Source organism: Mercenaria mercenaria, chromosome 17 (genome assembly GCF_021730395.1).
Source record: "Mercenaria mercenaria strain notata chromosome 17, MADL_Memer_1, whole genome shotgun sequence".
Taxonomy (NCBI): Eukaryota; Metazoa; Mollusca; class Bivalvia; order Venerida; family Veneridae; genus Mercenaria; species Mercenaria mercenaria.
The window spans coordinates 44,814,218-44,830,462 of NC_069377.1; the positions used below are offsets into that span (position 1 = coordinate 44,814,218).

A 16,245-nucleotide genomic window follows, 5' to 3' on the forward strand; every position below is an offset into this window, starting at 1 on the left:
GTGACCACTCTAGAGGTCACATTTTTCATGGGATCTTTATGAAAGTTGGTCAGAATGTTCAGCTTGATGATATCTAGGTCAAGTTTGAAACTGGGTCACGTGCCATCAAGAACTAGGTCAGTAGGTCTAAAAATAGAAAAACCTTGTGACCTCTTTAGAGGCCATATATTTCACAAGATCTTCATGAAAATTGGTCAGAAAGTTCACCTTGATGATATCTAGGTCAAGTTCGAAACTGGGTCACGTGCCGTCAAAAACTAGGTCAGTAGGTCTAAAAATAGAAAACCTTGTGACCTCTCTAGAGGCCATATATTTCACAAGATCTTCATGAAAATTGGTCAGAATGTTCACCTTGATGATATCTAGATCAAGTTCGAAACTGGGTCACATGCCATCAAAAACTAGGTCAGTAGGTCTAAAAATAGAAAAACCTTGTGACCTCTCTAGAGGCCATATATTTCACAAGGTCTTCATGAAAATTGGTCAGAACGTTCACCTTGATGATATCTAGGTCAAGTTCGAAACTGGGTCAGGTGCCATTTAAAACTAGGTCAGTAGGTCAAATAATAGAAAAACCTTGTGACCTCTCTAAAGGCCATATTTTTCATGGGATCTGTATGAAAATTGGTCTGAATGTTCATCTTGATGATATCTAGGTCAAGTTCGAAACAGGGTCATGTGTGGTCAAAAACTAGGTCAGTTGGTCTAAAATAGAAAAACATTGTGACCTCTCTAGAGGCCATACTTGTGAATGGATCTCCATAAAAAATGGTCAGAATGTTCACCTTGATGATATCTAGGCCAAATTTGAAACTGGGTCACGTGCCTTCAAAAACTAGGTCAGTAGGTCAAATAATAAAAAAACCTTGTGACCTCTCTAGAGGCCATACTTTTCATGGGATCTGTATGAAAGTTGGTCTGAATGTTTATCTTGATGATATCTAGGTCAGTTTTGAAACTGGGTCAACTGCGTTAAAAAACTAGGTCAGTAGGTCTAAAATTATTAAAATCTTTTGACCTCTCTAGAGGCCATATTTTTCAATGGATCTTCATGAAAATTGATCTGAATGTTCACCTTGATGATATCTAGGTCAATTTCGAAACTGGGTCACGTGCGGTCAAAAACTAGGCCAGTAGGTATAAAAATAGAAAAACCTTGTGACCTCTCTAGAGGCCATATTTTTCATGAGATCTTCATGAAAATTAGTGAGAATGTTCACCTTGATGATATCTAGGTAAAGTTCAAAACAGGGTCACGTACCTTCGAAAACTAGGTCAATAGGTCAAATAATAGAAAAACCTTACGACCTCTCTAGAGACCATATTTTTCAGTGGATCTTCATGAAAATTGGTCAGAATTTTTATCTTGATAATTTCTAGGTCAAGTTCAAAACTGGGTCACATGAGCTCAAAAACTATGTCAATATGTCAAATAATAGAAAAAACGACGTCATACTCAAAACTGGGTCATGTGGGAAGAGGTGAGCGATTCAGGACCATCATGGTCCTCTTGTTTAGATATTTGCCCATAATTAATGAGATCTGCATATTACACACTGAATTTAAGAGAATATTTTGCATTATTTAGTGTGTCAAACTGTTTAATATTATATGTTATCTTTAGAAAGATATTAATGTTGCCATTTTTTAATAAATTTACTCAAGGGTTGTCATTTTCTTAAAGCAATTTTCATTTCCGTATATGGAGTCCTGGCTTTATTTTACATTATACGGATAAATGGCGTTACACCATTACTTCAGCTTTATCAATGTGCAGAACTACCTTTCATATGGTAGCCATCATATTAGTGTTTTTTAAAAAACTTAATTGCAATGTTTTCATTTATATGACATCCCTTTACAATAATGAGCTTCATAATGAAGACTGGTCTTGGTTCTACTTCGCCATCCAGTCTTAAAACATATTTCTGTCATTCAATCATGTGTTACTGTTGTTAGTAATTTTAGTATTCACCATATTCAACATTTTGCAAAAAAACAAAACAAAATTGATTGCATCTGAATCTCTGTAATCTCACATATCTAGCAAACATTTTTGAATGGTCAAGTGCAACAGCTCTTGGTGTGTTGTATTTTCAGCTTGTCTGAATTTTTAAAACAATCTACGAGGTATTGTCGTCACTTGATCGTCGGTGTTGGCATTGATGTTGGTTAAATTTTTTGTTGAGATCCACCTTTTCTCAAAATCCGTAAGAGCTACAGCTTTGAAACTTTGCACACTTGTTTGTCATCATTAGTTGACTTAGTAGGTCAAGAACTATAACTCAGATCTGCATTTTGTTAAAATTATGGCCCTTTTTTTACTTAGAAAATTTGAGTTTCTTGGTCAAAATTTTTGTTTAGGTCCACCTTTTCTCAAAAACTATAAGAGGTACAGCTTTGAAACTTTGCACACTTGTTTATCATCATTAGGTGACTGCGTATGCCAAGAACCATAACTCTAATATGCATTTTGTCAGAATTATGGCCCTTTTTGTACATAGAAATTCTGAACTACCTGTGCAGAAATTCCCAGGAATATCCTGGGAATTTCCTGAGAAAATCCTGGGAAATATTCCTGGGAATTCCCAGGAAACGCCTGGTCCTGGGACCAGGAAAATATCAGGCGCGGTATTGGAACAGGAATATTCCAGGATGACCTAGGAATATAAAATCCTGGAATCTACCTGGTAACCAGGAAAATCCTGGAATCAACCTGGTAGCCAGGAAAATCCTGGAATCCTGGTAACCAGGAGTCTTGGAACACCAGGATCCCAGGAAAATCTAAGAAAACCAGGATTTCAGGAATTTCTTGAGAAAAATTATTATTTCTGTTCAAGTTCAAAATTTATTAAATAATAATTTATTGACAGTTTATACAACAAAAAAAACAACATTTTTGGAGTTCTGTTGGCTTCAGGTAGCTTTAGAAGCATGGGAGTCATGTTCGGGAACTTCTTTCCAACAATTTCTGAAAATGACAAGGTAAATACATGTAAATAACAATCATTAATCACTAATCATTAATATGAAAATAATTTAAACAATATAAGGTTATCTATATTAACTGTTATCACAGATGTTGATTTCAGTTTGTATTTAACTGTTCCATAAGCTTCTGTCAACTCTATCTTTTGCCAGAGTACCTAGCTACTTAAATTGGAAAATCACCCAAATTGATTGGCACCAATGTTGTAAAAAATACAACCTTAGGGCTTGGGACTTTGCTGTTGCTTTCAAGATTTGACTGTCTTATAAGCATGCAGCAATACGATTGATCAATTTCAGGTAATCTAGCTTGAATGCAAGATAGCAGACAGTATTGATCATTTATATATCTTGGATATCATATTCCAATAGCTTTTACATGGAAATGCAAAAAGGGAAATAATTAAAAATCAGAAGTACACAGTGATTATCCAATTTAACACTAATTGCAATGTTTGTTAAAATATTTACCATATTGAAACATATGTGATCTGTTTGATGATGTCTCTCTGTGATCCCAATCTATTCTGCAGTGTGGTCACTGATCATGATTCATGCATGTGTATGTGTTTCTGAGGACATACTTCTGATAAACACATTTTTTCTGAAAAATATTTTTGTGTCTAAGTGTTTGGACAGTCTTGTAAAGCCATAGATATAATATAGCAATCACAGTATTTAAATTACTAAAAATTCTACAAGAAAAAAACATTAATATTTCTAAAAGATATAAATATATTGCTGCTTAAAGGCATTAATGTTAGTAAATTCCTGACAAAAAATACCTGTAATCAGGTGAAAGTCTCTGTGATTGATAAAGTTCCTGTTTCCATCTAATATTTTCTAATCTAGCTTGTGTTCTGAATTAAATTACTTTTTGAAATATATTAGTATAAGAGACTTACCTAATGTCTGTCTAATGCCATTTTAAAATTTCCAGCAACAAAGTTTATCTCCATTTTGTTTTCCTCCAACAAAGAACTTCCTGTTTACAGTTCATTCAAATTTTCATATTCATGGGCAATTTCCTTTGGTGTACTTAAGTCCTGATTTGAACATTTAGAGTGCTAATGTATGTACAGTACAAGTGGGATTTGTTAAAGTATTTACTGATTTAATTTGCATAGATGATTGTAATTAAGTAAAAGAAACGGAAAAAAATTGGGACTATTTTTTGAGCTTCGGCAGCCAAACATTGCATCTTCATTTTCATTGGTTCTTATCTTGATGAGGTTTCTAAATATAATACCATCTGGTATCAGTTATCTCGCTCTTATAATCTATTGATATATCAACTGAACAGCAGAATATTTTATTGACCCTTAGATATCTAATGACTGTGAATCAGTCAAGGTATAGATTAATCATGTTATGGTGATGCAACAGACTAGCAGAATAGTACCTTTCTTTGGCTATATGACACTTAACCCTGATGAAACTTAATGTTTTACTTATATACTTGTTTGTGCTATTGTTTGAGCTGTTCAATAATAAAGAAAAGAAACAATTATATTAAGATGATTACCATATCTAATTAATTTAGAAACTTGTGTTTTTTGCAAACTATAAGAAGTGATTCTTTTTCTAATTTAGATTTCATGTTTCATTTCAATTTATTTGAATACCTGTACCTGTATAAAAAAGAGGAAAGTAATAAATTAATGGATATAAAAAACTTTTCCCATTGTTCCAGGCCAGTGTCCAGGATTTATTTGCTGGGGGGGCCCAACGTGGGGTGGGTTCGGGGAGGGGTATCCCCTCCCGATGTCGAAAATTTTTTAATATGGTACATGAAAAGGTGCATTTTCCTGCAACCTGAAACACCTTTAAGGATGCATGAATGTATTATATATTTAAGGAAAAGTCTATTTTTTAATCATTCATCAAGCCTTTTCAATGTATGTATGATTGTACAGTCACAGTGTATGACTCATTTTTCTGTATGATACCCAGGTCTCAGGTATTGCTCTTAATATCTACCCAATCCAATGTATAACAGCTACCAGTAATAAAGAAGCTAGTGGTTTGAAAATCAACTTTATTTATCATAATAACAACAAAACAATATGATGTTAGACTACAAAGTCTGTTGAGATCAAATAATCTGTAATAATATTAATTTCTTCATACTGACATGATATTTTCTCAGAAAACATTTTCATCTTAGGCTCATTTAACAGTTAGAGACAGAGGCAAAGTATTGTAAACTTTATTCAGAAGTGTATCAGAGATGATGATTTTAGTAGCCAGGTGCTTTACATTTAATGACTCTAACGACTGATGCCAGTCTATATGATTGTCAGCAATAATTATACCTACCATTTTAATAAATGAATAAAAATATTCATTCATTCTACCCTTTTCTTTCAATCATAATATAAAAAAAAAACTTTTTTGTAATTATTTAAAAAAAAATAATATGTGTAATTTCATTAAAAAGAAAGTTATCAAAAACTGCTCAAAATTGATATACAAAATGACATGATTTGTAGAAAAAATGATTTACTAAGTTCACAAATAAGTATTAATAATAAAATGAATAAAAACACAAAAATATTTTTTGAACTTTTTCTGCATTTCTTGTGTTCTAAGCAAATATAATGAAAAACTACCCACTACGTGACTACCCAATCATGTACCGCGTTTAAAAAGCGAGCGATCAATGAAGCATGTAGAGATAAACTTTTACCTGTAACATGCCTGGGGATAATTTCCACTACCGGACACGGTTTTATGGCTCTTTAGCCTGTGTATTGCTGTCAAATCAAGCCAATTGCGCTGGTGTATAAATTTGTTAATTGAGGGGCCCATAGAAATAAAAAACGTAACTAGCCAGCCAGCTGGGGGGGCCCGGGCCCCCTGGCCCCCCACCTGGACACGTGCCTGTGTTCTGACTTAAAACTTTTTCTGCCAATTTCTATTCCTGGCTACCAGGACTTTACTGGGAATTGTATGAAGACTACTTTACCCAGGTACCAGGATACCAGGAATTTGACTTTTTGTGTGTAGCTTACAAATCTGAAAAAATAATTCCTAGCTTCTCCTGGTTTTCCTGGTATTTAATATGTTAAATTCCTAGGTCTCCCTGTTATCTTTATTGTAACATTAAATTCCTGGTATTTTCTTGGTTTTATCCTGGTCCTAGGTCCTAAAAATCCCAGGATCCTAGCTTTTCTTGAATACCAGGATTTTCATACCAGGATAGAAAGATTTCCCAGGAAATTCCCAGGAAATTCTTTTACCTGGGAATAATTTCTGCACGGGTAAAACACTACTTACACACTGACCAGCACTTGCAGACGTGCGATGGCATCTGTAGGCAGTGCTCTTGTTAATTTATTTGCATTCACTTTCATATATGTATACTGAGTTGTTTAAGTCAAAATCTCTCTTCATGGCACTTTATTTCTCCCATATAGTGCTATATGTGTATATTTGGCCTCTTATTGCTTCCAAGATGTAGGAAATTGCAATTTATTTGTCATTAGATACTAATAAATCATTCTGAACATTTGTGACTTACACAAATGCTGTCTATTTGTAGGGCCAAACTGCCATAGGCCATTAATTACAGGTACACTACTGACAAAAAAGAAAGAAAAGTAAGGTGTAGAGAATTATATTTGAAAATTGCAGAAAATTTTGTCAATAGTTGTATATGTTTTGAAAGTTGAATGGCCTTAATCATGTTTGTTATTGAATAAGGAAGAGAGTTATGTCTCTGCAGACTAGAACAGACTAACTTCATAGCAGGTGATATGTCCTTAGGCACCTGTCTTATCTAGATGTCAGATCTGATGACTGCAGTAGGTTTTGCTTAAGTGCAAAGAACGAAATCATTTGCAAAACATACGCAGAAACTGTACTTCTGTTAGATTAATCATGCATACTTTATTAAAGGTGTTCTGTCACATTTATGCAACATTTTGTGACTTTTTTGAGTTTTTATATGTCTTGTAGGAGATTTATTTAAGGAACAGAAAGTATCATTACATAGAGTTAGATTCCTATTTGAAATGCATGTTTATTAATATGATTTGCATTTTGGCTAAACATATACTTGCCATTGCAAATCTTTAAGTTAGTAATATAATAGTTTTAAATTTTATGCTTCTATCACTCCTTACTCTAAAGTATGTTTATTAACTTCATACTAATGCTAAAAAAAATACATTGGTTGAGCAACAAGGATAGGAAAATTAAATTTCAAAAATTCCACCAGTGAAAATCTAACATTTATAAATTTTCAGTTATTAAAGTTCCGAACAATTTCATTTGCTGACCAAAATCTGATTATCCACCTTTAATGAAAGTGTAGATGATTGAGTACTCTGTTATTGAAACTGGAAGAGAAATAAGGGCTTGGAATGGTGAGATTGAATATTTGGTTTGTATCACAGTATGATTGTTCAGAGACTTCTGTTAGTATTACTCTGAGAGACATGTTGATTTATGTCACATGACAAAATGCCCTAATAATCCTGGAGACATTTGTCATTTAATGTGAAATTGGGAAGTTTTTCTGAATCAGTATCATTCACTGAACAGAACACATTTGTTATTTAAAACTGCAAGGTCAAGTAAAAATTTGTTTCTGCTCCATTACTTTTAATTGCATTGAAGGATTTTTTGTACTACACAGAAATGTTCCCCATGATTAGACTATTTGTCGTGCACATGACCCATGGTTGTTGGTCTAAGGTCACGGTCACTATTGAAGGTCAAGTAAAATTATTTTTTCATTGGTAGGGGACATCTGTATTGCCACTGCAGTACTCGTACTGCAAAACTCAGTCACTTGTTTTACATTTGCATTTGATTGGGCAGTCATAATAGGCAAAGAGAGGTAATATTCTTGAAGTTCTTATATTCATATCATTCTCTAGGCAAAGTTCATTGTATTAAATTTATACTTATGCTAGAATAAAGCTGTCTTGATTGGGCAACCAGGATAGCAAATCGAATTTAAACATACTTGTAAATGATCAGCTGTTAAACTTTCAGTCAAATCAATTACTGAACCAAAATGTGATTAACTACATGAATTACAAATTTACCATTTCTAAAGCAATGTCAATCCGCTAAATTGACCCAACCTCATTATGATGATGCCGTGTCAAGCAAAATTTACCAGTGATTACCAGTAGTTCAATGTTTCTTGCGACTGCTGTGCAGACATTTTGTAAACTTTCCTGCTAACAATTAAAAACTGTACATGTAATATTCCTGTGGTACTACTCTTGCATGGTATTTGTAACAATAACATGTTAAATGTTACTATTAAGAAAAATGGAATCGGGTAGTGAAACCATTATCCGTGACTAAATAGTTGTACTACTTTTGAATCGTTCTTACTATAAAAAAAAACCTGATTTACCATGAAGTAAACCTGAATTGCCAATAAAAGCATAATCGACTTTTCTGATAATGTTTTCGTTATCGTTCTCTATTTATAGTGATGAAATGGATCACTGGACTGTAACATTACACAAATCCATGTCAGGGAGCTTCTTAATTTTCAGAATGTGACTGAGGGCGAATATCTTCAATACTGCTCTAGCCGCTATTTAACCTAAAAAAAAAACCCCTGATAAAATGTTGTTTTCTCCAAGGAATTGTCCCTCAATCTTATGCAGTATAGCATTTGTCTTTTTCATTGTTTTTTTTTACGCAAAGTACTATAGCATTTCTATGGTCAGCACTGATTTTTAGGTGACAACCTACACAGTATGACTGCCAATGATGTCACATTTATCATTTGACATTGTATTGACACACAAAAAAAAAATAGTTTGAAGAAAATGGTTGTGGCTAAATTAATGCTTTTAGTATTGGCAAAATAGGTATAAAAGACAAATTGGGATTGGTGAAGTCACATGGTGTTGCTACAGGGACCGACATATACTTATTTTTTGTCCAGAGAAAATATTATTTAGACATTTCGAGTAAAAATTCCCTTATGTATTTTATATAACAGTTACATTCATTTTTGTTTGAGCATCGTTCCGGGTATTTATTGAACAGCTCTCATGCAATTCTATTAGGTGCTATGTCTAAAACCGAATGTTGACACCATTCTCGATATTGCAGCATTTTTTTTTAACCAATAACAAGATTGCATTTTTAGACTAGTCTCCAAACTTAGTTTCATTGATTAAGAGACAGTTTAGTATTTAGATTATTAATGGTCCTTAAGTTATTTCGTTCCTTGGAGCATGCTTTGTCTGATAATTTGTAGTCCATATAAAGGTAGAGTGATAAAAGCCGATACTGATTTCAGCTGATGGCAATGGCTTTAATACAAACTGGTGCAGTTTCAATTTATTTAAGTATTGCTTGACCAACTTGATTTTATTTGCGTGACATGTTTATCATTTGTACCTTGCAGATTTCCCAAGAAGAATTTGACAAGGAATTTTCTGTAGACAGTGACCCGGAATTATGACACGAAAACTGCAAGTCTTTGGTCCTACAAACATGTACTTATTTGTAACTTGCTATTAAATAAACAAAATGAATCATGTATTTGTTATTGAATTGATGTAGCCAGGTAGTTTCGCATTTATTTAGCACATACAAAAGTCGCCTCTATCTTGCAAATCATTTAATTCCTGTTAAAATGGATGTAATTCGAATTGTTTAATGCCAAATAAAACGGATTTAGAAGCATGCTTTGGGTGTTTGTTTTTAACATTTTAACATTTTTTGTAGAACTTAATAATGTTTGAAAGCAATTTCATTTAGTTACAGTTTCACATCATTTAAACTTAGGAAAAAGAAAACATATGATTTAGACAAAGCCTTTGGATAACACCCATAGATCAGTTAAAGATTGTCGAGGGCAGTAAGAGACAGTGCAGTGACAAGGAATCATAACTAGGTGGTCCCATTTTTGAGTTATCTCCCCTTTTTTCAACTCGCCTGAACAATGAGTATAGTGGTTAGTCTTGTGTCCATCATCCATCATCCCACATCAACATTTTTTACTAAAATATCTTTTCTCTGAATCTTCTGGTCAGAATTACACCAAACATGGTCAGTAGCATCCTGGCATGGACCTTTATCAAGTTTGTTCATATGGTTCAGAGCTAAAAATAGAATAACCTTTACAGAAGTTCTTGATGGATCTTCCTTGGTCTGTAGCATCATTTATGAGGTACTCTCCCAAATATTTTCATATGGGGGCACTTGGCCCCTTTCAAGGGCCACTAGAGCTAAAATCAGATACATTTTTAAATGGTTTCTTCTCGTGAACTGCAGGATGGATCTTCATCAGACTTGTTCTATAGGTTAATTATAAGGTCCTTACCCAAGTTTGTTCACTTAGCCTGTTTTATGGGGCCACTAGAGCTAAAAGTAGAAATACCATTTAAAGACTTTTTCTCATGAACCACTAGATGGAGCTTCATCAAAGTTGGTCTGTAACATCTTTTTAGCTCACCTGAGCATTGCTCAGGAAAGTTTTTCTGATCGCTCGATGTCCGGCGTCTGTCGTCTGTCTGTCTGTCAACATTTAGCTTGTGTATGCGATAGAGGCTGTATTTTTCAACTGATCTTCATGAAATTTGGTCAGAATGATAACCTTGATGAAATCTAGGCCTAGTTCGAAAATGGGTCATCTCTGGTCAAAAACTAGGTCACTAGGTCAAATCAAAGAAAAACCTTGTGTATGCAATAGAGGCTGTATTTTTATGCCCCCCTTCGAAGAAGGAGGGGTATATTGTTTTGCAGATGTCGGTCGGTAGGTCTGTTGGTCGGTCGGTAGGCCGGTCGGTCGGAATGTAGACCAATCCGTTTCCGGATGATAACTCAAGAACGCTTGGACCTAGGATCATGAAAGTTGATAGGGAGGTTGGTCATCACCAGTAGATGACCCCTATTAATTTTGATGTCCGTATGTTAAAGGTCAAGGTCACAGTGACCCTGAATAGTTAAACGGTTTCCGGATGATAACTCAATAACACTTGGGCTTAGGATCATGAAAGTTGATAGGGATGTTGGTCATGACCAGCAGATGACCCCTATTGATTTTGAGGTCAGTATGTTAAAGGTCAAGGTCACAGTGACCCTGAACAGTTAAACAGTTTCTGGATGATAACTCAAGAACGCTTGGGCCTAGGATCATGAAAGTTTATAGGGAGGTTGATCATGACCAGCAGATTACCCCTATTGATTTTGAGGTCAGTATGTCAAAGGTCAAGGACACAGTGAGCAGGAACAGGAAAATGATTTCCGGGCAATAACTCAAGAGTGCTTGGGCCTAGTTTCAGGAAAATTGATAGTGAGGTTAGTCATGACCAGCAGATGACCCCTATTGATTTTGAGGTCATTAGGTCAAAGGTCAAGGTCACATTGGCCAGGAACAGTTAAACAGTTTCTGATCTTTTTGTCCAAAACCACAGGGCCTAGGGCTTTGATATTTGGTATGTAGCAAAATCTAGTGGTCCTCTACCAAGGTAATTCAGATTATTTCCCTGGGGTCAAATATGGCCCCACCCCGGGAGTCACATGGTTTATATAGAATTATATAGAAAAAAACTTTGAAAAGCCTCTTGTCCAAAACCACAGGGCCAAGGGCTTTGATATTTTGTATATGACATCATCTAGTGGTCCTCTACTAAGATTGTTCAAATTATTTCCCTAGGGTCAAATATGGCCCTGCCCTGGGGGTCACATGGTTTGTATAGACATATATAGGGAAAAACTTTGAAAATCTTCTTGACCAAACCACAAAGACTAGGCTTTTGATATTTGTAATGTAGCATCATCTAGTGGTTCTCTACCAAGTTTGTTCAAATTATCCCTTTAGGGTCAAATATGGCCCTGCCCCGGGGGTCACATGGTTCATAAAGACTTGTATAGGCAAAAAACATAGAATCTTGATGTCCATAACCTGCATCATTCAAATTTGGACCACATGTATAGTTTTGAGTGGCAAGATGAAGCTTGACATGAGTTGACCTTGATCTTGACCTGGTGACCTACTTTCACATTTCTGTAGCTACTGCCTTCAAATTTGGACCACATGCATAGGTTTGTGTACCAAAACAAACTTTGACCTTGTTATTGACCTAGTGACCTACTTTCACATTTTTGAAGCAACATGCTTCAGATTTGCACCACTTGCTTAGTTTTGTATTCCGAAATAAAATATGACCTTGATTTTGACCTAGTGACCTTTTTTTCACATTTCTCAAGCTACAGCCTTCAAATTTGAACCACCAGCATAGTTTTGTGTACCGAAATGAACTTTGATCTTGAGATTGACCTAGTGACCTAATTTCACATTTCTGAAGGTACAGGCTTCAAATTTGGACCACGCACATAATTTTGTGTTTAGAAATAAAATTTGACCTTGATTTTGACCTAGTGACCCACATGTACTTTCACATTTCTCAAGCTACAGCCTTCAAATTCGAACCACATGCATATTTTTGTGTACTGAACTGAACTTTGATCTTGAGATTGACCTAATAACCTACTTTCACATTTCTAAAGGTACAGGCTTCAAATTTGGACCATATGCATAGTTTTGTGTACCGAAATAAAATTTGACCTTGATTCTGACTGTTTTGTACAGATATGAAATTTGACCTTGATTTTGACCTTGACCTAGTCTTGAAATTTGGAACATTCAAAAATGGCTCAGTGGTGGGCACCAAGATCACTCTGTGATATTTTGTTAGGTTAATAGATTAAAGGCCAAGGTCAGATTGAACCATAACGGTAGAACTTTTGTTTACATTGAGCATATAATTTCTGTTCCTTGTGCAATTACTGAATGCATCAAGGGGGGCATTTCGTGTTCGACGAGCTCTTGTTTAATTAATCTTCACGAATATTGGTCGGAATGATAACTTTGATGAAATCTAGGCCGAGTTCGAAAATGGGTTATCTCGGATAAAAAACTAGGTCACTAGGTCAAATCGAAGAAAAACCTTGTGTATGCGATAGAGGCTGTATTTTTCAAATAATCTTCATGAATATTGGTCAGAATGATAACCTTGGTGAAATCTAGGCCGAGTTCGAAAATGGGTCATCTCGGGTCAAAAACTAGGTCACTAGGTCAAATCAAAGAAAAACCCTGTGTATGCGATAGAGGCTATATTTTTCAATTGATCTTTATGAATATTGGTCAGAATGATTGCCTTGATGAAATCTAGTCCTAGTTTGAAAATGGGTCATCTCGGGTCAAAAACTAGGTCACTAGGTCAAATGAAAGAAAAACCTTGTGTATGCGATAGAGGCTGTATTTTTCGATTTATCTTCATGACATTTGCTCAGAACGATTGCATTGATGAAATATAGGTCATGTTTGAATATGGGTCATCTAGGATCAAAAAGTAGTTCACTAGGTCAAATCTAAGTCCAGCATTTTTTTATTTTCTGGTTTACGGGAGATTTTTCAAAAAGTTTGTGGGGGGGACAAATAAAAATAAAAATAAGAATCCCAATTTTGAGGAGTCGACCAAATAAATAAAAATAAAACGTCCAAAAGGATGCAATTTTTTTATTTTTTGTACACCACAGAAAACGAAAGCTTGCAAGCTTAAATTGCGTACACACTCACAAATGAACTATTCTGAACTGGTTTATATCTCATCATCTCAGTATACTGTTGTTTTCTTTATGTGTAGCTTGTATGAATAATTCCATTTTCAAAGTCACCAAGGATTTGTACTATTTGTGTTTTTGTATGTATCTATTTTGTAGTAAAAGTAGACTTATGGAAACATTTTTCATAAACTATACAGATACCACAATTGACATATCATAAGAACTTTGCATAATGTTTAATATATAAACATGAATAAAAACTGTTATTAAAATGGGGAAATGTAATGACTTCTTTAGGTCTGCATCCTTCATATATATGCATATTAATTGGCCGTAGATGCAAAGTCTTAAAAGACAGGCATTGTCGTACTAGAAAGCCAAAATTACGAAGTGATAAAAATTATAAATGCACACGTACTGGCTTTAAAATTAAATTGTTTTGGTTAAGTTTCACTGGCTTGAATATTGTTTTATGTTTTGCCGATTGTCAGTGCGATCTATATTGTACAACAAGCCAGAACAATCTGAAATTTGGTTCAGCTAAAATGTGTACAAAGTACATGAAGTAACAACCTTATCGGTTGATGTTCAAACAACAGTATCGGAGATTTATAAGTCTCCTTACAGAGATGGGACTTGGACTTAGTAAGTTAGGAGTCCAAAAAAACATTTATTACTGGATATGTCATTATGTGTTCCTCAGTGTCAAAGGCACAATTGTGACATATCGTGTCTGAATGTTTGCCCCAAACATACTTTCAAAGGGTCTTCTTACAGATTTTATTGGTATACTTCAAGTGAACAGGACTCATGAGAATATTGCTGGGAGTTTCATGTTTGATAATTATCTTTTGAGTTACAGTACCTGGCTAGAACTTTAGTCAAACTAATTTGACATGATCCTAGGAAATATTGAGATAATCTTTTCATATGGGCAATTAATATCTCCACTCGGATTTGATCGCCTGTCAAACATATTAAACAACCATTAATCTAACTGTCCAATTATTTTGACTACATGTACATGTAGTTTGAATTTTTTATCACATGTATCTTTGTCAAGCATTTGCAGGGACATGTACGTGTCATTTTACATTGAAATTGCACTTTGTTTTGAACAGAACTACTGAATATTGTGGTATTAGTTATTTTTTCTTCTCTAACCCAAAGACAAAAATTATTTTTATAGCTCTTTGTCTAACCCAAAGACTTCAAAGTAAAAAAAAATGTGTTTAGTAAGTTGATACTCACTTTGCTCTTCCATTTTGTCATTTCTTTGGTTTCTTTCCTTTTTATCAATTGTGGTATTTTTCTGACAGTCCCACATGAATTTGATCGTTGTCCAATTATAATATACAGACAACAAATCTCGTACATGTGATACGCCAGATTTTTCAACATCTGGACAGCGTTGATAGTGAACTGAAGCCAAAGTCATTTTTCGTATGTGATTATTCCTAATGTTGAGCTTTAGGTGCTGTAATTTCTACTCAGATCCAATTTCTTTACAATAGTTGTTATCTCTGCAAACTTATTCCAAAGATTATTGTCTGTTAACTTGTATATTTTTCCTATTTAATTTCACAGTTTATATTCATGCAGGCTGCCATTCTTCATGCGTCTGCTGATCCTGATTAAAAACCTCAACCTTACAGTTAAACTTTTATTTTTGGCAGTAGCAATTATGGACGGACGGCGGGTAAAATGGAAATAAAAGTACTGAAAATGACTTTTATTTTTATTTTGTTTTGTCAAAAAATAGGGTCGGCGCTCCCGTAAACCAGAAAATTAAAAAATGCTGGCCTAAGAAAAAACTTGTGTATGCGATAGAGGCTATATTTTTCAATTGATCTTCCTGAAATTAAGTCAGAATGATTGCCTTGATGAAATCTAGGTCGAGTTTGAATATGGGTCATCTGAGGCAAAAAAAACAAGGTCACTAGGTCAAATTAAAGAAAAATCTTATGTATGCGATAGAGGCTGTATTTTTCAATTGATATTCATGAAATTTCCTTAGAATGATTGCCTTGATAAAATCTACGTTGAGTTTGATTATGGGTCATTGGACTCAAAAAGTAGGTCACAAGGTCAAATCAAAGAAAACCCTTCTGTATGCGATAGAGGCTGTATTTTTCAATTAATCTCCATGAATTTGGTCAGTATGATTGCCTTGATGTAATCTAGGTCAAGTTCAATTATGGATCATCTGGGTCAAAAAGTAGGTCACTAGGTTAAATCAAAGAAAAATCCTGTGTATGCGATAGAGGCTGTATTTTTCAACTGATCTTCATGAAATTTTGTCAGAATGATAGCCTTGATGAAATCTAGGTCAAGTTCGAATATGGGTCATCTGGGTCAAAAAGTAGGTCACTAGGTTAAATCAAAGAAAAATCCTGTGTATGCGATAGAAGCTGTATTTTTCAACTGATCTTCATGAAATTTTGTCAGAATGATAGCCTTGATGAAATCTAGGTCAAGTTCGAATATGGGTCATCTGGGTTTGCAAACTAGGTCACTATCTCAAATCAAGGAAAAACCGTGTGTATGCAGTAGGGACTGCATTTTACACTGGATTTCATAAAATTTGGTCAGAATGGTTGGCTTGATGAAATCTAGGTCAAGTTCGAATATGGGTAGTCTGGGGTCAAAAACTAGGTCACTAGGTCAAATCAAAGAAAATACTTATTTATATTCCAGATT

The 16,245-nt window shown here is 34.6% G+C and overlaps 1 protein-coding gene across 3 annotated transcripts in view; it reads left to right on the forward strand.

The window, feature by feature from the left end:
* LOC123536206 (ATP-dependent RNA helicase DDX55-like) overlaps positions 1–9,511 on the forward strand; it is a 40,255-nt gene extending 30,744 nt beyond the window's left edge. Inside the window, exons 8-9 of one of the 3 annotated variants that reach the window (XM_053528049.1) lie at positions 2,921–2,985; positions 9,377–9,511. In XM_053528049.1, the coding sequence (XP_053384024.1) occupies positions 2,921–2,985; positions 9,377–9,413 (102 nt within the window). In that variant the 3' untranslated portion in view covers positions 9,414–9,511. Of the gene's footprint in view, positions 1–2,873; positions 2,986–9,376 lie in introns of those variants that run through there. The other 2 variants (XM_053528050.1, XM_045319180.2) reach the window with 2 other exon arrangements.
* Positions 9,512–16,245: the final 6,734 nt, after the last annotated feature.